Source organism: Ceraceosorus guamensis, assembly GCF_003144195.1.
Source record: "Ceraceosorus guamensis strain MCA 4658 unplaced genomic scaffold IE81scaffold_8, whole genome shotgun sequence".
Taxonomy (NCBI): Eukaryota; Fungi; Basidiomycota; class Exobasidiomycetes; order Ceraceosorales; family Ceraceosoraceae; genus Ceraceosorus; species Ceraceosorus guamensis.
The window spans coordinates 301190-322037 of NW_020290003.1; the positions used below are offsets into that span (position 1 = coordinate 301190).

Here is a 20848-nt window from a genome sequence, read left to right on the forward strand (position 1 = left end):
AAGCCACGTTCCGCCATTTTGTCTATCCCTCGTTTTTTGGTTGATTCTCGCGGTGCAGGTCCAACACGGACATACACTCTCTCTTTGCCCTTCACAATGTCATTGGCCACCTTTTGGGGTTGCGAGACGCAGATGATGGCGCTGAGATTAGGCATATGCGTGGTCGACTTGTGAAGCAGCATTCGACATGAAGTGTACCTGATAGGTCCGGCGGATAACGAATGACATCGCTGTTTGTTGACCGCGCTGGCCATCAAGAGGCGTTCTGCGCGTCAATGATCCGCTCTGACAGAGAAGCGTCATCCTTGATCAAGCCCAATACGACGCTTCCCAACCGAGCCCGCAAATCTTCATGGTCCACATCGTGCGTGTCCTCTGATTGTGTTGTCCGAAGACGATGATTCAAAGCTTCAGCTCGAGCCTTCAGCTGCCTAAGCTGCCAAATGACAGCCAAGCTAGATGCTTATCAGCCACTCACCTACTTCTCCCCACTTTTCGGTCTGACTCTTGACCTCCACCTCAGCAGCCTGTGCAGCTTCTTCCACGCCCCACTCTTCCGCTTCTTCAATTGCCGTAGCGTTTCTAGAATTTTCCAAGAGTTTGAGAGCAATGATGAAGCTCTTGGTGGACATGACTGCTCTTTCGAATGCTGCCAATTCCAAAGAGTCGTACTTTGAAATGTGAGATCTCAACTTGGAGGTGGTGTCGGGAGATTGGGAGGAACCTAGCAGAGATGTGATCGGATTGACTTCGACTTGAAAAGTGCTGCGCACCCACGAGATGAGTGGATCCCAGTGCTCCTGCTGTAGCTTAACCAGCACCGGCGGCTCTTCCTCTTGATAACTTCAGCGAGAGAAGAACGATTGTCAGCCTTGCCGACACGTGCAAAGGATCGACTTCGACATGTGTTTGCACATTGACTTACCATACCGTATCCGTTTCAAGATACTTGATGAGATCATCGCACACCTTTTCCCTATCCTCGGGCGTGGCAAAGCCGTCAATAGCTCTGGCAGCCAAGCTAGTCTGTAGGGTCAAGTGCGAGAATGAGCGGATGCAGACGGCGTCCATGCATCGGAGAGCTTCCCACACTGCGCGATTTACTGACTAAAGGCAAGGTGAAACTCTTCAATATCCGTTCCTGCTCGGCCCACTCGCGAGCGATGAGGCTCGCCAGCAGAGGTCTATCTTGCGGAACGACGAGCAGAGCGCCCGATGGAGTTTTCAAAGGTCTGCCGTCCAACTCGATCGTCAATCCTGCAGCTTGACCTTTGGCTTTGGACAGCGTCACCTTGTTCCAGAATCGGCGCTTGGTCAAGTCTGCCCGAGCTGTGGCTGAATCTTGCACGTCCGCTCGTGCTGCAAGACCAGAGGAGAAGGATCGAGCTGAGATGAGATTGGTGCGAAGAGATGAGCGAGATGTGGCGTTGTTCGATGCTGCGGCAAGAGCGAATGGAGCTGAGATCGGCGTGAGATCCCTTTGATGTGTTGAGTGAGCGTGCCTGGCATTTGCGATCGTGCCAGATGATCGCCCAACTTCGATGGATTGTCGAGCTTGCGCAGCAGCACCTCTACAAGGACAGCTGACTCGAATGCTGGACTGACCCAGACGGGTCAGCGGTCTAACGCCGGAGAGCGCAGAGGACATTGCTGCTGCTTAGCGCTCAGCTCGAATCGAAATTGGCACCGGAGGTTGCGGTTCGACCGATCGCAAGTAAGCGAGCGCCGGTGGAGACCTATGTGCGCACAGAGCGAGGGTGCTTTTGGGTGGGCTAGCGAGTGGCCAGACGGTAGATCAATGTGCGGTTCGTGGGTCGTTTCCAAGTCATCGATGGTCCGATGAGTCGATGACCTCTGAGAACCCCAGGCAATTGAGTTACGATTGTGAATCTTCTAAGCTCTTGATCGACCAAGTAAGTCATGAGTGCGTACGCGTGCATGCGTGTATGCCATGCATGCTGATCATCGCTCGCACCCGTGCGTGAGCCAGAGCGTGAGTGAAAGCTTTCCACGTGCTTGCGCGTGCGCCCCCTCCATCCCTCTCGTCACGCAGCGCAGCAGCAGCAGAAGAACCGAGCGCGCGTTGCGTGGGGCGCGCTCAGCAGGCGCGCGTGCATGCGGCTCAATCTTCCACACAGCAGAGACGAGCATCAGCGGCGGAACGCGTGAGTTTCTGTGTAGGCACAGCACAGCACATGTCACTCAAGACTCTTCTCGACTTGGGCGCAACGGACATCCTTCTCGCCCATCAGCTTGCCCTTCATCCTCTCCTACCGCTCACCTGACTGCGAGCTTTGACTCAGTGAACGAGGTTCTCACACTCCCCCGAAGCTCCTTCGAGCGCTCACCACCTCATCGACCCACTGCTTATCGATCTTGTTGGCCAGATGTTTGGCGGAGGAGCAGGGCAATCGACGGGTTTTGGGTTTGGTGCTGCCAACAATCAGCAGCAGCAGGGCGGTGGAGGAATATTTGGGGGTGGACAGCAGCAGAATCAGGGAGCCAGTAATCGTGAGTATCCTTGCCGATTGCATGCGCTGACCAAGTGAGGAGCAGGCGCCGCCGCGATCCAGGGCGTAGGAGCTTCTCTTTCTCTGAGCGCTGAGCAGATCTCAAAGCGACTCAGCAACAGCCGACGGCGCGCAAACTCGCGGAGGCGTCCTTGCGCGTATTCTGATCACCTCAAATGCGCCTCTTTTTGCTTCTCTGACATCTGCGCCCGGCTCCTCCTTGCTTCCCTCCTGCTGTCTCCTCAGCATTTGGCCAACCAGCTCAACCGATGTTTGGCCAGCCTGCTGGGTCAGCTGCCTCGAATCCATTTGGTAGCTCGTCTCAGACGCAGCCCTCTACTAGCTTTTCCTTTGGCGGTGCTGGTGCTTCTACCGCTCAGCAGCCTTCCACCTTTGGTGCCCAGGCTAACAAGCCCGCTGGAACATTTTCCTTCGGAGCTGCCAATACCGGACAGACACAGAGCTTTGGGTTCGGTGAGTGATTGCTCAAGCGCTGTTGAGCTAAAGACAATGCACGACGCAGCACACGAATACTTTGTCATCGCATCGATGAGCGCTTGACGGCAGGGCTGACACCAGCCGAGTTGCGCGATTGAACAGGTGCCCCTCAGCCCGCCCAACAGCCCGCTTTTGGAGCTGCCAACAACAATCTGTTCGGGCAGAAGCCAGCCGGCGGTGGGCTCTTCGGCTCCAATCAGCCAAGCAGCACTGGCAATGCTCTGGGTCAGCCTGCTCAGTCTCAAGGCGGCATCTTCGGCGGCAGTGAGTACGATTGGTGTCCAGTCAATACAGCTGCTGACGCTATGATGGCTCGCATCAGCGAATGCGCTCGCAGGTCAAGCAGCCATGCCCACTCAGGGTACCCTTAACCCACCTTATCGCGAAACGGTCATTTCGGAGTCGGACAATAACAACTCCAAGGTCGGCGACTACAAGTACACTGCGATAACCATGGCACCTGCATACAGAGCTGCATCGTTCGAAGAATTGCGTTTGCAAGACTACCAGCAAGGGCGCAAAAATGGCAATTCTGGACCATCGATTGGTGGATTCGGCGTACCTGCTCAGACGAATCCCTTCGGACAGACCTCTCAGCAGCAGCCAGGTGGAATCTTTGGCGCGCAGCAGCCGCAACAGAACAGCACGCCATTCGGCCAACAACCGCAGCAACAGCAGCAGGCAGGGGGAATGTTTGGCGCGCAGCAGCAGCCACAGCAGACTGGTGGCATCTTCGGCGGCAACACCGCTGCAGGACAGACGGGCGGCATGTTTGGCCAGAACAGCCAACAAGGCCAGCAGACCGGTGGATTCTTCGGTCAAAACAATGCAGGCCAGCAAGCTGGTCAAGCTGGCACGTTTGGAGGATTTGGTACCACTACGCCTCAGCAGCCTGCCGCTAACTCGTTCGGCGGATTTGGGCAGCAAAACAACACACCCAAACCCGGAGGTCTGTTCGGCTCCAACAATAATGCTTTTGGCGCACCTCAACAATCCCAACAGCAGCAAAATACGTTTGGCTTTGGCGCAAACAATAATCAGCAGCAGCAAGGCCAACAACAAGGCACCTCGACGTTTGGTGGAGGCACAAGTACCTTTGGAGGTTTTGGCAATACCTCTTCGGCACCCAAACCAGGAGGTCTCTTTGGTGCGGCACCTGCTGCCTCCACTGCACCCTCGTTTTCTTTTGGTGCCACAAGCTCCGCAGCTGCAGCACAGCCCAACAAGCCCGCGTTCAGCTTCGGCGGAGGGACAAACACGTTCGGCTCGAGCGGTGCGACCACCGGATCCGCCGCTGCCCCATCTCAGGGCCTCTTTGGACAAAGTCAGCCAGTGACCACCAGTCAGCCGGGAGGCGGCTTCGGCAGCACGGGCGGTTTTGGTGGCAACACCACGTCCCAGCCTTTTGGCCAGTCGCAGCCGGGTCAACAACCCAATCAGCCAGCAACTTCTGGCTTCGGCTCTGGTGGATTGTTCGGCAACAAGCCGGCCACGAGCGGTGGTCTCTTCGGCCAGAATCAGCAACAGCAACAACCCGGCCAGCAGCAGTCTACTGCATCGACTTTTGGCGGATTTGGTGGTAACAACAATAATGCGCCCGCAGGGCAAGGCGGTGGCCTGTTCAGTGGATTCAATAGCGGAGCGAACAATGCCACAAAGTCCCTCTTTGGAGCTGCATCTGGTCAGCCGTCAGGCGGTGGTCTGTTTGGCAATAATCCCGGTGCAGGCCAGAGTACTGGAGGCCTGTTTGGTGCGCAGAGCCAAGCACCAGGTGCAGGTGGCCTGTTTGGCCAGAGTCAGGCTGCTGGCAACGCATCGTTGTTCGGAAACACACAGAATTCTAGCACGTCTCTGTTTGGCAACTCTGCACAAGCCCAGCCGACGCAGCCTCAAATGCCGAATTTCCAAGCTAGCCTGGTCAAAGACCCGTACGGCACCGACGCTCTTTTTGCTCAGCACGCACAACCCAAGGCAGCTGATCCCGATGCCGGTTTGGCACGACAACCGTACCTGCCTTTCAACGTTAGCGCTGACAAAGTGCCTCGCAAAGCTATCCCTGCTATCCGACCTTTCAGCCCCAATACGAAGGGCGCGGCGCGGTTCACCCGTTTGCGCGGTACCACGCCTGGATTCAGCACTCGCGAGGACACGCCGGGCCGCGAAGGATCACCTTCTCTCTTCGGCTACGGGTCCGCAAACGCGCGAGCGAGCCCAGCGAAGAGCCTCTTCAGAGGCCTCAGCGATGATTTGCCGACTGCCGATGGCAACCGCGCAGCTTCCCCCGGACTGCCGCTTCAGGCTTTCAATCGCAGGAGTGGAAGCGTTCGTCGGTTGGTGCTTGACGACGATGCTGGTAATCTAAGCGGCAGTCTCTCCACCAGATCTCTGTTTGGCTCCACCTCAAGAGCTGGAAGTGTGGCTCCAGGCTCTAGAAAGAGCGCCACGCCTGGCGGTGACTCTCTGTTTGGCACACGTGGAGGAACAGCTCCGCCGGGTCAAGAGTCAGCACCGCGCGTGGCCTTCAGTCCCGCGCTTGAGGCAGGAGTGGCGACAAGCCGTAGGCCAAACTTGGCTGACACTAGCCGTCTGAGCGGAGCTGCGGACTCCAGCGTCAACACCTCTGTCTTAGGCGGACGAAGTGGCGCGGATGTCGATACCCCAAGCAGACCACCGCTTCGAGAGGTGGCATCTGCTTTGCCCTCTCTTACCTCGACGAGGAACCGCAAGGACGATGCGTCGGCTCCTACTACCGACCGGGATGATCATTTGCCCTTGAACTACTACACTTCACCGCCTGTGTCGACTCTGCAGACTTACAGCAAGCGAGAGCTCTCTGCGGTCAAGGACTTTGTTGTGGGACGTCACGGAAGTGGCTCCGTGCGGTTTTTAGAGCCCGTGGACCTTTCGAGCGTTCCTGATTTGAACCTCATCGCAGGTGGAATCGTCGTGATTCGCTCACACGAGACGATGGTGTACCCCAAAGAAGCGGAAATTTACGTTGGAGACACCAACGAGTTGGGTGATGGCGTGCTGGCCGACTTCGAACCCGACGAGATGCATTACCCACCTGTGGGCGAGGGACTGAACCATGCTGCGCTCGTGAGCCTGCAAGGTCACTGGGTGCTCGATAAGGCTACGCGCAAACACATCACCGATCCTTCGCACGCTAGGGTCAAGCAGAGGATCGCGAAGCTGAAAGCCGTACCTGGCGCCCACTTTGAGTCTTACGATCCCGCAGAAGGCATCTGGCGTTTCAAAGTTGATCATTGGAGCAGGTACGGTCTGGATGACGACGACGACGAAGATGAGGAGGGGATGCAGGCTGAAGATGCGAAAGTAGCTGCTGCCCGACGCGTCAACACACCGAGGAAGAGTGTTGGCTCGGGAGTTTTCAGACCAAGACGCGCCACATCCGCAAAGCCCGACCCCGCAGATGATGCGGACGCGCATTCGGAAGCATCTATGCGTCTCAGCGAGCTGCGAAGCCCTGAGCCAGTCACCGCACGTGACACCGAGGATGCCACACCACGCTTTGCGCAGGCGCGCTTGCGAGCGACAAAATCACCGACACCAGTCGGCCAGGATTTCGAAGCGTCATCTAGACGCCTGGCACAGCAGCCTTGGGCCGCTACGCTGGGATTGGAACCGAGGCGCGTGCAGGTCATGCAGGCAAGCTTCTTTGGGCAGGCGTCGCCTGCTCAGGAGACCAAACAGCAATTGCCCGGGCCCCCTCTTCTCGGCAACCGCAAGCACGCGCGTCGGAGCTCTCATGGGACTGCGCCAACTGCCGCCGCCGTGAGTTGCGCACACTCTTGCTGCATACATCGACCGCTATGGCACTGACCATTCCCGTGCATACAGCGCTCGACCTTCTCCACGCCAGCTTCTGCTCCGGTAGAAGCGCCTTTGACCGTCTCTGCGCCCATTGCCAAACCGCAGAAATTTTCGAGAACGGAAAACACCAGCTCAATCGTAGCTGGTGCTGAACGCCTGACGATTGATGCTGGTTTGTCCATGGGACGCAGCTTCCGCGTTGGTTGGGGACCGGATGGAACTATTGCCCACATTGGCAAGCTCTTCGTTGGCACTCAATCAGTGGCGTGAGTTCGCATGTTCTGGACGGCGAATGGGCAAAGGGAACATGTTACCAGACCCTTTCCGTCGAATTTGCGAATGATATGAAATTGCTCTCGACTTTGATCTGACCTTGATCTGCGCCTGATCTGTTCCCGTGCAGATCTTCTTCGCGTCGCACAGATCACTTGCCCTCTTCCGCTGTCCGCCTCGAAAAGTTGCGTCTCTTTAGCGATCCCGAGGTGAGTTTGGAATCTTGTCATCTTGCGAACTGACAAGCAAGTAGTTTACGCCGTCGATTGTTGCAATCTCCAAGTCTGACGCAAAAAACGCGAAGAATCTGCTCGAGCGGCAATTTCGCCACACTCAAATCGATACAGAGGAAGAAGCAGAGGAGGAGGAAGAGGGAGCTGTAGCTGAAGCTGAAGCGCGCCTCGAAGATGCGACAACGCCTCTGGCTTTTTTGCGGCCTGACACGCGTTTCAAGCATTTTGCTTCGCTTTTTGAGGCCAACGATCGTTCACACGACGCAACCATCTGGAGGCTAGGCGCAGCCCTCTTTGACGAGATCGACCTCCGGCTCCCAGAGGATGCGCCACCCGACACCACTGCCACTGCCTTGAGCATCAGACGTAAGGCTGTACTCTCCGCCACCCTTGCTCATGCAGTCTCCAACACGGTGGAAGTTGAGGCGCGCTCATGTGTCGCAGCCAATAGACCTGCCGCTCTTGTCTTTGCTCATCTGACTGGGTACCAGATTGAGAGGGCCTGCCTAGCAGCTATCGAAGCTGGTGATGTCCGACTCGCAACTCTGGTAGCGCAAGCTAGCGGAGGCGACGAAGAGACAAGAGCAGACGTCAATGACCAGCTGACCGTCTGGAGACAGCAAGCGGCCCTGGCTCATATTTCCAACGATCATCGGCGAGTCTACGAGCTTCTGGCAGGCAACGTCACACTCTCCGAGGGCATCGACGCAGCTCAACAAAGACGCGCAAATGACCCCGTCGATCGAGCGGACGACACTCAGATTCCAGCCGGACTGGATTGGAAGCGAGCTTTTGGACTCCACTTGTGGTACGACACGGCGCACTCTGACCCTCTCAGATCTGCGGTAGAACGCTACGAAGCCGCAGTGGGTGGTCGAGGTGACACTGCGCCTCCTTTACCTCCGTACTTGCAGTCTAGTCAGAAAGCTTCGCTCCAGCTGCGCTCGATGATGCAAAAGTCTGACTATGCCAGAGATGCTCTTTTCCAGCTCATCAAGCTTTTCGCAAACTCCGACTTCCAGCTGGAAGACGCTCTCCGCCCACGAGGGTTTGGTGCTGCTCTTGCAGATTACCGACTGCCTTGGCATCTCTACCAGCTACTTGCCCGCGTCCTGCGCATTCGCGACTTTGATGACAGATTGGACTTGGGCATCGAGGTAGAAGAAGAGGGTACGCAAGGCCATAGCTCGCGTGCAGACAGCTTGACATCCAGCTATGCCTTCCAGCTCGAGTCTCTTGGCCTGTGGACATGGGCAGCATTTGTTCTCTTGCATCTCGAGATCGAAGCAGGCCGCGAAGCGGCGATCAAGGCTTTGCTTGCCCGCAACGTGCTCAAGATCACCAACGAAGGATCGGAGGAGGAGGACTTTTTGCTGTCGCATCTGAGCATACCTGAAGCGTGGTTGCACGAGGCGAGGGCGCACGAGGCTTGCTACCGCAACGACCGGTTTGCTCAGTACGAGTCGCTGCTCGCGGCACGGGACTATGCCTCTGCTCATCGCGTAGTGGTGCGCTATCTTGCGCCAGAGGCCATCATCCGTAACGATCTGCACGTACTCGTAAAGCTGTTCGCCTCCTTCACCGACGCTCATCCCAACGGCGGCCTGGACGACCTGCCGGGATGGAAATTGGGCGGCCGGGTCTACCTTGACTATGCAGCTTGCATCCGCCAAATTCCTCACCTGGTGGGACTCAACAATCAAGATCGACTGCCACCACCTGAGAAGGCCACCCTTGCTCGGCTCGTGTCGCGCTTGGCAGAGCTTCTGGAGCTCGTCCCCGGCCTCTTTCAAGACGTGGAAAGCAGCCTCACACAGAAAGTGGCAAAATGCGAAAGTGAGTATTGCGTGAGCTGGCTTTGCATCGGCATGACTTATGAAATGTAACTGACGCCGATCTTGGGCGTGACTGCGCCTTCGCAGTGCTGGCAAGTCTTCACAACCTTGCTCGTGCCACGCAGTCCATCTCGGAAGTGCCTTTGGCTCCATGGGACAGCAGCGGGCCCCCTCGCACCAACGAGCTGCAATACGCAGCCAACGAGCACCTAAAGCTGCTGATCGGGTCATTGGCTTAACACGCAGATGCCAATTATCACCGTCTTGATTTTGTGGTATGAACTTCCCGCCACTTGAGCGATTGTCTTTGGCTGAAGTAATGTTGGAATGACTGCTCACCCGACAACAGCAATGATCAATGAAATTCTCGGACACTCTTGCATGCTTGTCTGATCTCGAAACCATGTACCGCTCAACGCAGTGCGCATAGCGAAAGCTCCAAGCGCGCAGTAGAGTAGTGTCTCTTTGAGGCGACGTGAATGGCCTTCGCTCAGCACGACGAGAAATTGTCTCGAACAACTCCGCTGCTTGGTCATGGTGAAGCGCATCCTCGTGAACTTGCATGCATTCCCATGAGCTGTCGGTGGCAGTGAGAGCACGAGACACCGACGCGGGGTCCATCGGTCGGTGTGCAAGAAGAAATGCGCTAAGCGACAACACCCTTCTCGCTTTCCGTTAGTCTTGAGTGGTACACATGCACGTAGCGACAATAAATGAATACATCTAAAAGAATAGAAATTCGATGACGGCGACACTCACGACTTCGCAGTTGAGTCGAGGGTGATTAGAGAGCTGCCATCGGCTATGCAGTGGTGAGTTCGGCTAGGGGACGGCTAAGGTAGCGCTAAAGCAGGAAGGGGGAAGGATGTGTTCGTGATTCCCTCTAGCGATGCACGCGTTTCTGATAGCGTGCGGGCCAACACGAGCAGTCGAGCGCAAGGCTGTGTGGCTTTGATTAATTGCCTCGTTGGCGTATTTTCACCATGCGGTGATCTGCGGTCTTGCAGGCATGGGAAAATGTACATGGCTTGCGTAACGAGATAGCAAAGCGGAGTCGGTGGATTGGACTGGAAAGCAACGATGGCCTGCGTTGCTTTGCGTTGAAGACGAGCATTGACGTGATGGTAGAAATGAGAGAGTCATGACCATTCTCACAGATCATAAGGTCTCTCCACTAGCGGGTCTCGAACGTGGTGGCTCGCATGACTATTGACTATTACTGATCGTTTAACGTCGCTACGTATAGTAATAGTCAATAGTCATGCGAGCCACCACGTTCGAGCGGGTCAGCGAGCTCACCGTAGCAATCAGCTGATGATGGCGCTAACGCGTGTAGCAGTTAGTGCTGCAGATTGTGATGGCGGCCGCGCAAACGCGCCCACGACCATGAATGTTATGGCGGTCCTTTCGTGCTCGAGTAATCCTTCGTGCTCCTCGATCACTGCTTCGACGCTTCCTCTAAGCTCTTTCCTTCTTCAGCACCACTGGACCATAGTAGCGACGCTAAACGAATACACACACACACACACACACACACACACACACACACTTCCACCCCGCTCATCCACGAAGGACGCCGAAATTATATCATTGTAGCTTCGCCCTATGCTATCGCAAGCCACACGGCAACAAGTCTAGAAGAGTATGGCTATTTTGGTCCTCACCAATTTCAACATTGCCGCCTGGTAGGTAGTATTTGTTTAACGTCGCGAGGGCGAGGGCTGAGCTCTGGACACTTTGTAAGCAATGCCCATCTGGTGCCGCAGCTTGCGCAGGTGACGCTGAACAACAGCGGTAGCAACACTGCCTCGTCAATCACACGGGACGCTCACATTAGCGGCGTCTGCCTCGCCTGGTCTCGCTTCTCTTAGCGCATCGGTATCTTGCAGCACAGCATTGGAGCGTGAATTGAGAGAATATTGTCGTGCCTGGACTCTTAGCGGAGCGAGTGAAGCATCTTGACCCTTCTTGCTGATGGCTTCAAGCTCTTAGCGTCACCTCTTGCGGTCTGCAATGCGTAAAGGCTGTGAAAAGTCGAAGTAGAAGAGAAAGGGAAGGCTGCATAGCACTACTAAAGTATTAATAGTACTCTACTGGCATGCAGTGGCAGGCAGCGGGTCGAGCGCGTGTTTCTTCTGTGCGATCGCAATCAATGGATCACGCCGTGACTGCTATTCCATCAGACACCACGCGCTCTTCCATTACGCCGGGACGCGGAAGGGCGATCTTCACAAGGTCAATGACTGCATGGGCACTGCCGAAGGTAGGCACGTTGGCACGTCACGGCGTGAATCAGAGTGCAGCGGAGGGAGCATCGTCAGACTGCGCCATCCTCCCTCTGGCAAAGCTCGCTTATTGCGGCAGCATCTGCCTGTTGAACCACTTTGCGCCGACGAGGTATACTGGCTTCGCCCGTGCTCGCCGTTGATCATGTATGTCCAAGCCACCTCAAGAGCAGATGCAGTAGCGTTATCGCGAAGGACATTTCCACATCGAGGGCATGAGAGCCACCTTTACATACACTGCTGTCGAAGTGGGCTGATAGTGACAGTTGCGGCGGCATGTTTCAGGCCTTCATTCTCGGAGAAAGCAGAGGTACAAAATCCCGAACCCTCTCGCGCGGCCGGACAATTTTGGTCGGCGGTGCGGTGCTTGGCATGACGAGTGTGCTGTATCTGCGCCCACTATATGTAGACCGCACATACAATACCCGCCCGGGCATTTGATCAGGTGTCGCAGCAGTCAGCTTCTTTGACGTTTGGCGTGGCGGGCGGCTGGATGGGGGGCATCACAGCTGAGCCGATGCCTTATGTTTCCGGCTCGTCTGGGCCTAAAAGGTAGGCAGGCAACATCATTCGTGATCGTCGATGAGGGAGTCATTTCATGACTGAGCACCAGAGTGTCAAGGAAAGTCCTGTTGCGTGCGCGAGGGGGCAGCGCGGGGGCGCGTGCTTTCGCAGGTGATCCAGTAGTGCAGGCGCGGTGGTCGGTATACAGTACTCACGACGGCTCGCGCGTACCAGTCTGTGCGTACATGCATGCATTCTGCGAGTCACCGCGTCTGAGACCTTTGCGTCGGGCTCTGATGCACGGTTGATATTGCATGGCAGCCTGCGGCAAGAGATCCTTCTCCCTTTCCGCGGACGTCACCTTCGGCCGATGAAGTCGTTGTGAATGCAGCTTGCTCGATGATGCGCTTCGGCAGTCTTGAGGTCTTTGCCGCGCATCAGCAGCAGTCTCTGCATTTGCCGTGACACGCTCTTGCATTCTACAATCACGAATGCACGATCGATGCTCCACAGCAGCAGCTCGTAAGAGCGCCCTTGCCTGCGTCTGTGGCGGGGTGCTGCTCAATGCAATTGTGAGTGCATACATGCATGTGTCACGCAACAAAATTTGCGTGCCGACAAGCCCGAGTCGAATCACTGCGCCCTTGATATGCGCTAAAATGGAACAGGCGCCTCTCCTGTCGTGCGTGAAGATATGGACTCCAAAATGCAGTGGATGTGCCTCTCCCGCCCGGTGAAACGGGTTGACCTCGCGCCGCGGTCGTAGCGGCAGCAGCTAGCATGCCGCCCCACGGCAAGGCGCGCGCGACACCTGGATGGCAAACTCGTCTAGTGCCCGGTTGCACAATCAGCACACCTGCAGTCCCAGCTGAGCTGGGAAAGCCTTGCGACTGCTCGTGACTCCTACCAATTCCGGAGCTGTGCTGGCCCAAGTCCTCATAAGTCGGAAGCAACGCGAGAGCAATGGCAGGAAATGATCCCCTCACCACCTCATCAGTCGCGATCATCGCAGCTTGCCCCCGCTTCGGCTCCCCCTGCTTCGTCTCATCACAGACAGAGTGAGTTGGCTTCTTCTCATTGGTCACGAATCGTGAATGCAACACTCAGGCTGCGGTATCAGTCAGGCCGGTCTTATAGCATCGCCGATGCTCAGCCCTGTGGCATTGTCTAGCCTGCTAATGCTGGTTCGCCGGCCTCTAGATGCCTCATCCGTACTCGGTTTGGCACGGACTGGAGAGTCTTGCCGCTACACAGTACAATCCATTCTCGTTTTCAGAGATGGTTGACCGGGCGTGTCAGGACTCTCGCACGCCCATAGAGAACGTCGCCGTGGTGTCCCACGATCCCTTCGTCGATGAAAGCTGACCAGTATTCGCGTCCCCTTTTCTGACCTCTTTCCGCCTCCAGCCTAGTCCGCTTGAGTTCTACTCGCGAAACGGTCTCGTCGTCAAACCCTCTCGACTTGCAACTTGCATCACCGCTCAAACCGCTTTGATCAAATTTGCATCGTCTACCAACGACCAAAGTACGCTTGAGTTCAACTCGCGGAATCACATCTCCGTCCCATCATCGAAGCAGCCGATCCACTTCCGCCTCATTTAGAGCCTCGAAGCGACGGTACACCAAGTCGATCCCAGCACTGACGAGGTCCGGCACCATCGTCAAAAGAACATCTGCACGACAACTCGTTGAGATCAACGAATTGTTCTTGTTCTTCTCTTCACTCTCGCGCGCGTTTCACGTCGCTGCATCTGAGCAGAGATCTTCAACAAGCCATCCAATCACACTCGCCTGCCACTCGACAAGTGGACGCTCATCACATCGCTCCACGGACCTCGACTTCGCACCAAAATACATCTCTTCACCGACTCCCCTCAACCCAGATCAACAATGTCTGCACTTCCTGTCCCATCTGGTCGCGACCGCATCAACTCGATTGCGAGCTCCAGCTCTTTCGAAGGCAACCTGACCCCATCATCTTTGGGCGCAAGCAAGGATGCTCAACCCATCGCCAAGAAGAAACGCTCTGGCGGTGGCAACAAGAAGGGGACCAGTGCCGAGCGGCGGGCCACTCACAATGCTGTCGAGCGTGCTCGTCGCGAGACCCTCAATACGCGGTTCCTCCAGCTTGCAGCCAACCTGCCAGCAACGGCAGCCGTTCGACGACCCTCCAAGTCTTTGATCGTCAACAAGTCCTTGGCATTCGTCGCAGAGTCTCTAGCCCGCGAGCCAATGTACCGTGGCAAAATCTTCGACCTGGCAGCCCAGAACGAGGCGTTGCGTCGTGAGGCTAACGAGCTTCGACGTCAAGTTGGTCTCGAGGTGCACTTTGAAGGGCCTGTCAACCTCGACCTGCCGGCCCCCATGGCGGACGGCACGTTCGACACCGTCCGACGCGAGTGTATTGCCAACTTGGTCGCCGAGGGTCATGACTTCGCTGCAGCTGCAGAGTACGATGACGACTTCAGCGGATCTGACGGTGGACGCTTCGTCCCCGACAGCGCCGTCGACGTCAGTCCTTACCTCTCGGCGCAACGTTACCATCCACCCGCATACGGTCACGCTGTTGGCACGCCTTCGGACGACGGTCGGCCAAGCACAGGATACTCCCACCGTCCCAGCACTGGCTACTCATCGCTGCCACCCTCTGCGATGGGGATGCCCCAGTCTGCATCCGGTCTCCCACCAGCTCCGTTCAGTGGCGCCCCTCAATACAATCCGATCACACCCACAACGCAAGCCATCTTCAATCAGATGCTTGGATCACTTGACATTCCACCCGAAGGCGCGCACCCTTACGACCAATACGCGCCAGCTTACTCCAGCGAGAACGTCAACGAGGACCACCACTACATGCAAGCTCAGCTTTCAACCTGAGTATTGACCGTTGACATTGTTCTTTTACCCATTCTCCTTCGCTCGTCGCGTCCTTGCTCCTCACGTCGCACAGCTCGTCACACTCTCTTTGATCCGATCTTCCCAACCTGCTAACGAGGCGGAGTGAGTCGTGAAAGTCTGATGTGTCTTCTTCTCACCGCGTTGCCTAGTCTCTTCGCCGTCCTACCAAATACCCCTTTGAGGCTCCTGGTCTTGAGGGGTGTTGCGAGCTCTCCTTCCACCCCTGTACATCAGTGTGTCTTGTTTTGGCTTGCAATCTTATCTCATTCGCTCCCTCTACACTTGATTTGATCGTGTCTTTCTTTGCCCTGCCTGTGCCTTGGTCCACCTTGCGCCATCGTGACGTGTTTGCTCCGTGAACGCTCCAGCTGAGGGCGACCAGACATGTCACGATGGCGCACTGGCCATTGTATTCGCAAGCTTTGCACTGGGTCAAGCAAGCCTTTTCCGGAAGCTGGAGCGCTCGTGAGTGATCAAGAGTCAAATGTCTCACCCTCGAGTGGATCGAGGCGAAGCAAGGAGTCACTGAGTCAAGAGTCAATGAGCCAAGAGTGCGACTCTTGATCGGTCACGTGCAAGATTAAGAGCCTGCCACGTGGGAAGCATACGCGTGCAAATGCACTCGCCTCGATTGGCTGCCGTGTCAAATCGGAACTCCCGGCTTGAAGGGCACCGGCACGCGGGCGAGGCGAGGTTGCCGTGAGAAAGCGCGTGCGTGCGGCGCGAGGTCGGTTACCCGGCACACGGCGCGGACTGGGCGGAGAAGCAGACGCGCGGGCGCGTTGCAGGCGCTGCTGGGGGCGCCTTTCTTTTTCAATGGACGGACATGCAGCTACAGGGAAGCAGCACCCTGCAGGCCAGGCTTGGCTGCTAGCTGGCCGCAACGGCTCTGCACACGGTATCGGGATCGATCGAGAGGTGTTGGAATGCGACGCACACAGTCCTAACGCCCGGGCTTCCCGCCCGACCCCCGCTCTGACTTCACGCCAAACAGAACGCGGTGACATGCAAGACCAGCCAATGAAGTGACAGCCCTTTCAACCCGCAAAAAAGGCCTCGGCCGCATCCCAACTCGAGTGCGACTGCGAGTCTATCTTTCTTGAGTTCCCACTTCGCATGCCTATCCAAACCCTTCTCCACCACATCAGCTCGCCAGCGTCGCTCGAGGGCTACCTACCTCTACCGCTTCTCCTTGTCCTACAACTCAAGCATTCAAGGTCCGTGACCTGACATAGCATACACGCACACCTCTTCAATAGAGGCCCGCCCACCAATCACTCAGCTCGCCACCCTCCCAATCTTTGCAAAGCATGGCCGCCCTTCGCGCAGCTAGCCGTGCTTTGCCTTTGCGCAGCGCTACGGCGCCTCGCGCCCTCGCCCGTGGCTACGCTACGGTCTCCGAGGAGGTGCCTGACATTGACCCCAAGCTCTTCTCCAAGAAGGTCGACATGTCCCCGATGGAAAAGGGCAAGGAATTCTGGACCAACTACAAGCGCATTGATGACAACTTGAAGGTCGTCCGCTCTCGGTGAGTCTGAACTTTCATTGACGTGAAAGTTCTTCGAGTCGAGAAGACAGAGGCGAAGGGGCCGACAGCGGCTCTCAAACCTGCGCCTTTCGCTCGCTCGGAAAGCGCATGATTGGTGTGATAGCAAGGCTCACATTTGTGAAAACTCGATCCCCATCTTCGTAGCTTGAACCGCCCTCTCACTTTGTCTGAAAAGATTGTCTATGGCCACTTGGATGACCCTCACGGCCAGGACATCAACCGAGGCGTCTCTTACCTGAAGCTCCGCCCAGACGTGAGTCTGCTTTTTGGAGCCTGAATTTTCCTTTGATGTTCAATATGCTGAGATTTTCTGTTTTCATCTACTACCCATGCAGCGAGTCGCATGCCAGGATGCCACTGCTCAAATGGCCCTGTTGCAGTTCATGTCTGCTGGTCTTCCCACTGTTGCTGTCCCGACCACTGTCCACTGTGACCACTTGATCGAGGCGCAAGTCGGAGGTGTCAAGGATCTGGCCCGCGCAAAGGACATCAACAAGGAGGTGTACGACTTCTTGGCGACCTGCACTGCCAAGTACGGCATTGGCTTCTGGCGCCCAGGCAGTGGTATCATTCACCAAATTATTCTCGAGAACTACGCTTTCCCTGGTGGTCTCATGATCGGAACTGACTCTCACACACCCAACGCTGGTGGTCTCGGTATGATTGCTTGCGGTGTCGGTGGTGCAGACGCCGTCGATGTGATGGCCGACATCCCCTGGGAGCTCAAGTGCCCCAAGGTTGTGGGTGTTGAGCTCAAGGGCAAGCTGAGCGGCTGGAGTGCGCCCAAGGGTGAGTTGCGAGCACAAGCGCATCAAATGAAATTGCAGCGATCTCATGTCCACTCTGCCTTTCTTTCTCAACAGACATTATTCTGAAGGTCGCCGGTGAATTGACTGTCAAGGGTGGAACCGGTGCGATCATCGAGTACAAAGGCCCAGGTGTCGAGAGCCTGAGCGCCACTGGTATGGGCACAATTTGCAACATGGGTGCCGAGATTGGTGCTACTACCTCCGTCTTCCCCTTCAACGAGCGCATGGCTGCCTACTTGAGGGCAACTCGTCGTCCAGAGCTCGCGGAGCTGGCTCAAGGCTTCCAAAAGAACCTCCTGCCAGACCAAGGCGCCGAGTACGATCGTCACCTCGAAATTGTCAGTGTGGACATCGCGCTGATAGCGTTGGTTTGCCAGACAGCTGACGATGCGCTTGTACTCTCTCTTGCTCGCAGAACCTTTCTGATCTCGAGCCCCACATCAACGGCCCCTTCACTCCTGATCTTGCGACTCCCTTGTCCAAGTTCGCTGCGGCCGTCAAGGAGAACAATTGGCCCGAAGAACTCAAGGTCTCCTTGATTGGCTCATGCACCAACTCTTCTTACGAAGACATGAGCAGGTCTGCCTCGATCGCCGAGGAGGCAGCCGCTCACGGTCTCAAGGTCAAGTCCCAATTCACGATCACTCCTGGATCTGAGCAGATTCGCGCTACCATTGAGCGTGACGGACAAATGCAGACCCTCAGCGATGCAGGAGGTGTTGTGCTTGCCAACGCATGCGGTCCTTGCATTGGTCAATGGGACAGGCAAGACGTCAAGAAGGGCGAGAAGAACTCGATCATCACCAGCTACAACAGAAACTTTACCGGCCGTAACGACGCCAACCCGGCTACCCACGCATTCGTCGCATCTCCAGACCTTGTCACCGCCATGGCTTTTGCAGGATCCTTGACCTTCAACCCTTTGACCGACTCGCTCAAGGGCGCTGACGGCAAGGAGTTCAAGTTCTCTGACCCGACCGGTAAGGAGCTGCCACCCCGCGGCTACGACCCGGGAGAGGAGACCTTCCAGGCTCCTCCCGAGGACCGCGCTTCCGTTCAAGTGGCCATCGACCCCAAGTCTGACCGTTTGCAATTCTTGGACGCATTCGCACCTTGGGATGGAAAAGACCCTGAGGGCCTGCCCGTCTTGATCAAGGCCAAGGGAAAGTGCACAACTGACCACATCTCGGCTGGTGGACCTTGGCTCAAGTACCGTGGCCACTTGCAGAACATCTCCAACAACTGCTTGATCGGTGCCATCAATGCCGCCAACGACAAGGCAAACGAGGTTCAAAACCTCAAGACTGGCGAGTGGGGCCCTGTTCCTGCCACCGCCGCATACTACCGTGACACCTTGAAGAAGCCTTGGGTCGTCATTGGTGACTCCAACTACGGAGAGGGCAGCTCTCGTGAGCACGCCGCGCTTGAGCCGCGCTACCTTGGAGGTTACGCCGTCATCACAAGATCTTTCGCCCGTATCCACGAGACCAATTGCAAGAAGCAAGGTCTCCTGCCCTTGACCTTCAAGAACGAGGCTGACTACGACAAGGTTCAACCCGAGGACCACGTCGACTTGAAGGGCGTTAAGGAGCTCGCTGAGGGCTCCACCATCACCCTTGTTGCTCATCACAAGGACGGCAGCGTCGATGAGATTCCTCTCGTTCACTCCTTCAACCCTGGTCAAATCGAATGGTTCAAGGCAGGGTCCGCACTCAACTTGATGGCTGCCAAGGCAAAGGCACGCGCTAGCGCGTAAAGGTCTTCTCGTCCCATAGATCTCACACTCCAGCTCGCCTTCCCCAATACTTTGCGCTCGAGGCACCGCAAACCACTTCCCCCAAAAAAGATTTACCCAAATCTTTTCACCTCGTTTCCGGTGTCCTATATTCTGCAATGTGATTTCTCGTACACAGAAGTACTATCTGGCGTGAAGTCGTTGGTGAAAATGTGATTTCCTCTAGATGACAAATTCGATATCACGCTCGCCCGCAGTCCGACATAAGCTCGAGAACGTTCCAGCCAGGCTCCTCGCAAGCTCGTCCGCACATTTAGGGTCGAGAGTCGAGTGCTGATTCTGTTTTTTTTTTTTTCACACGACGTGTCTTGCATGCGTCAAACGCAAAGGTTATCGGTGTAGCTAGGATATGCAGGGGATTCATGCAGCAGCTAGGTCCCCAACTGAAGAGGGTGACGAGCCTTTTGTGCGCCTTGGACGATCCATCCGCACTGAAGGATGAGCAGCTATGAATTGCACATACAAAGGGCTGACTGATATACAGGTCTCAAAATGCGCGTTCGTTTCTTCCGCTGCAGAGACCCCTAAGTGAGCAGGAACGCTTAGCGGGCAGGCAGGCAGGTAGTACCGTACGACACCCTTCAAAGTGAAATCTTGCCTTGATTGCCGGGGCTGATGTGCCTGAAGGAGCACCTCGAAAGAGGGGCAGCTGTCATTTTTGATGCTCGTAATGTAGTGCGAACGAATGAATGATCCGCAATATGCGTACCGGGGCATAAATGGCTCGAATCTCGCTGCGAGCATTTGTGAGAGCAAAGCATCGGATCGGACTGGACTGTGCGTATGCATTCAATGTGATTCACATTGCAGCGTCCGCGACTCGACCGATCATCTGCACCCCATCTCGGATCGCCGAGGCTCACCATTCATGCGCGTCCGAGAGTCGGGAGTTGTGGACCTCGGGAATGCTCAATGCCAGCTCGATCAATCGACTCGACTGATCCCAAAAAGTGTAGTCAGCCCACGCGACAGGATCAATCTTGCGGCGCTTTGTGCGTCATTGATTTGTCGGACGAGGTAGTCTTTGCCCAGCCGAGGATATCTGTTGAGATGCGGATCTCGGGTGCTGTCGTCCCAGCGCAACGGCCCCGCTCGCGGTAAGAGCTGGCCGGAATCAGAATGCGAGTCTGCCGTCTGAGCGTCCATCTTGTTTCGCAGTCACAATGCGCAATGGCGATGAAGGGGACAAGACAGTCGGCACCCGTCGTCAGTCCTGTGACGTTTCGACGACTACAAGAAGTCAAGGCTTGCGACTTGCCGCGCTTGAGCTTCTCGATCAGGTGGTCCCCTCTCGCAAGTGCAATAGGAGCTGCTCGGTCAGCCAGCAGTCCCTGAGCGAAAAGGTCTGGGTCGCAAGTGTAGGTAGGTAGGTAGGTAGGTAGGTAGTATTCGTTTAACGTAGGTAGGTAGTATTCGTTTAAGGGAGAGAGCCTTGCCTTGGATGGAGGTCTTGTCAGCAAATCGGCTGCAAGAGGCCGTCCGCAGCGCGCACTAGCGCAGAAGCGCTGGATTCACTCGCCCATTGGACATCCACGATTGGGATGGCTCCCAATTGACTTGTGCCTTGCCGAGGCGAGACTCGAGCTCGTCACCTCAGAGATCGATCTGCTCCAAGGTTTTCAGAGGACTACAAGAATCGCTGGATTGCCGAGCTGCCCGGCAAACGGGCTCAGACTGCCAGTAGCGCAAAATCCCGAGCCGATAGATCTCCCTTGGAAAAATCGTCTGAAAGATCCGTGATTTGATCGAGGTTCCTGGCAGTCAAAGTCAGCAGTGAGTAGTAGTAGTAGTAGTAGTAGTAGTAGTAGTAGTAGTAGTAGTAGTA

General features: G+C 56.1%; 5 protein-coding genes across 5 annotated transcripts in view; 4 read left to right on the forward strand and 1 right to left on the reverse strand.

Annotated features, from left to right (window-relative positions):
- Positions 1 to 138: 138 nt before the first annotated feature.
- Positions 139 to 1648, reverse strand: IE81DRAFT_362204 (ATP12-domain-containing protein; the record flags this gene model as incomplete). Its single annotated transcript, XM_025516736.1, has 5 exons — positions 139 to 375; positions 479 to 843; positions 926 to 1026; positions 1109 to 1386; positions 1606 to 1648. 5 exons carry the CDS (start codon positions 1646 to 1648, stop codon positions 254 to 256), a joined length of 909 nt encoding a protein of 302 aa, XP_025372059.1. The 3' UTR covers positions 139 to 253.
- A 563-nt stretch (positions 1649 to 2211) lies between these two features.
- Positions 2212 to 9555, forward strand: IE81DRAFT_320871 (hypothetical protein). The gene is made up of 8 exons (XM_025513164.1): positions 2212 to 2511; positions 2757 to 2984; positions 3111 to 3272; positions 3331 to 6803; positions 6870 to 7108; positions 7246 to 7324; positions 7399 to 9184; positions 9271 to 9555. Exons 1-8 carry the CDS (start codon positions 2388 to 2390, stop codon positions 9420 to 9422), a joined length of 6243 nt encoding a protein of 2080 aa, XP_025372060.1. The 5' UTR covers positions 2212 to 2387; the 3' UTR covers positions 9423 to 9555.
- Positions 9556 to 13452: 3897 nt separating this feature from the next.
- Positions 13453 to 15155, forward strand: IE81DRAFT_242500 (hypothetical protein). Its single transcript, XM_025511238.1, has one exon. The coding sequence runs from the start codon at positions 13863 to 13865 to the stop codon at positions 14847 to 14849; it is 987 nt and encodes a 328-aa protein (XP_025372061.1). The 5' UTR covers positions 13453 to 13862; the 3' UTR covers positions 14850 to 15155.
- A 694-nt stretch (positions 15156 to 15849) lies between these two features.
- On the forward strand, positions 15850 to 19143 carry IE81DRAFT_320875 (putative aconitase). Its single transcript, XM_025513165.1, has 5 exons — positions 15850 to 16398; positions 16564 to 16672; positions 16755 to 17208; positions 17283 to 17566; positions 17644 to 19143. The coding sequence occupies exons 1-5, from the start codon at positions 16181 to 16183 to the stop codon at positions 18982 to 18984; spliced, it is 2406 nt and encodes an 801-aa protein (XP_025372062.1). The 5' UTR covers positions 15850 to 16180; the 3' UTR covers positions 18985 to 19143.
- Positions 19144 to 19708: 565 nt separating this feature from the next.
- Positions 19709 to 20848, forward strand: part of IE81DRAFT_339798 (hypothetical protein) — a gene marked incomplete at its 5' end in the record, with an annotated part of 1531 nt that continues 391 nt past the window's right edge. Inside the window, 4 exons of the mRNA XM_025515587.1 lie at positions 19709 to 19800; positions 19834 to 20015; positions 20182 to 20381; positions 20434 to 20833. Coding sequence (XP_025372063.1) covers positions 19709 to 19800; positions 19834 to 20015; positions 20182 to 20381; positions 20434 to 20763 — 804 coding nt within the window. The 3' untranslated portion in view covers positions 20764 to 20833. The remainder of the gene's footprint in view (positions 19801 to 19833; positions 20016 to 20181; positions 20382 to 20433; positions 20834 to 20848) is intronic.

Bases quoted from the DNA above. Each gene is read 5' to 3' on its own strand.
- IE81DRAFT_242500 (XM_025511238.1), top strand. From the start codon at position 13,863: ATGTCTGCACTTCCTGTCCCATCTGGTCGCGACCGCATCAACTCGATT.
- IE81DRAFT_320871 (XM_025513164.1), top strand. From the start codon at position 2,388: ATGTTTGGCGGAGGAGCAGGGCAATCGACGGGTTTTGGGTTTGGTGCT. The intron at 6,804-6,869 runs GTGAGTTGCGCA...CCGTGCATACAG, and splicing joins CTGCGCCAACTGCCGCCGCC to CGCTCGACCTTCTCCACGCC. The intron at 7,109-7,245 runs GTGAGTTCGCAT...GTTCCCGTGCAG, and splicing joins GTTGGCACTCAATCAGTGGC to ATCTTCTTCGCGTCGCACAG.
- IE81DRAFT_320875 (XM_025513165.1), top strand. From the start codon at position 16,181: ATGGCCGCCCTTCGCGCAGCTAGCCGTGCTTTGCCTTTGCGCAGCGCT. The intron at 16,399-16,563 runs GTGAGTCTGAAC...CCATCTTCGTAG, and splicing joins TTGAAGGTCGTCCGCTCTCG to CTTGAACCGCCCTCTCACTT. The intron at 17,209-17,282 runs GTGAGTTGCGAG...CTTTCTCAACAG, and splicing joins CGGCTGGAGTGCGCCCAAGG to ACATTATTCTGAAGGTCGCC.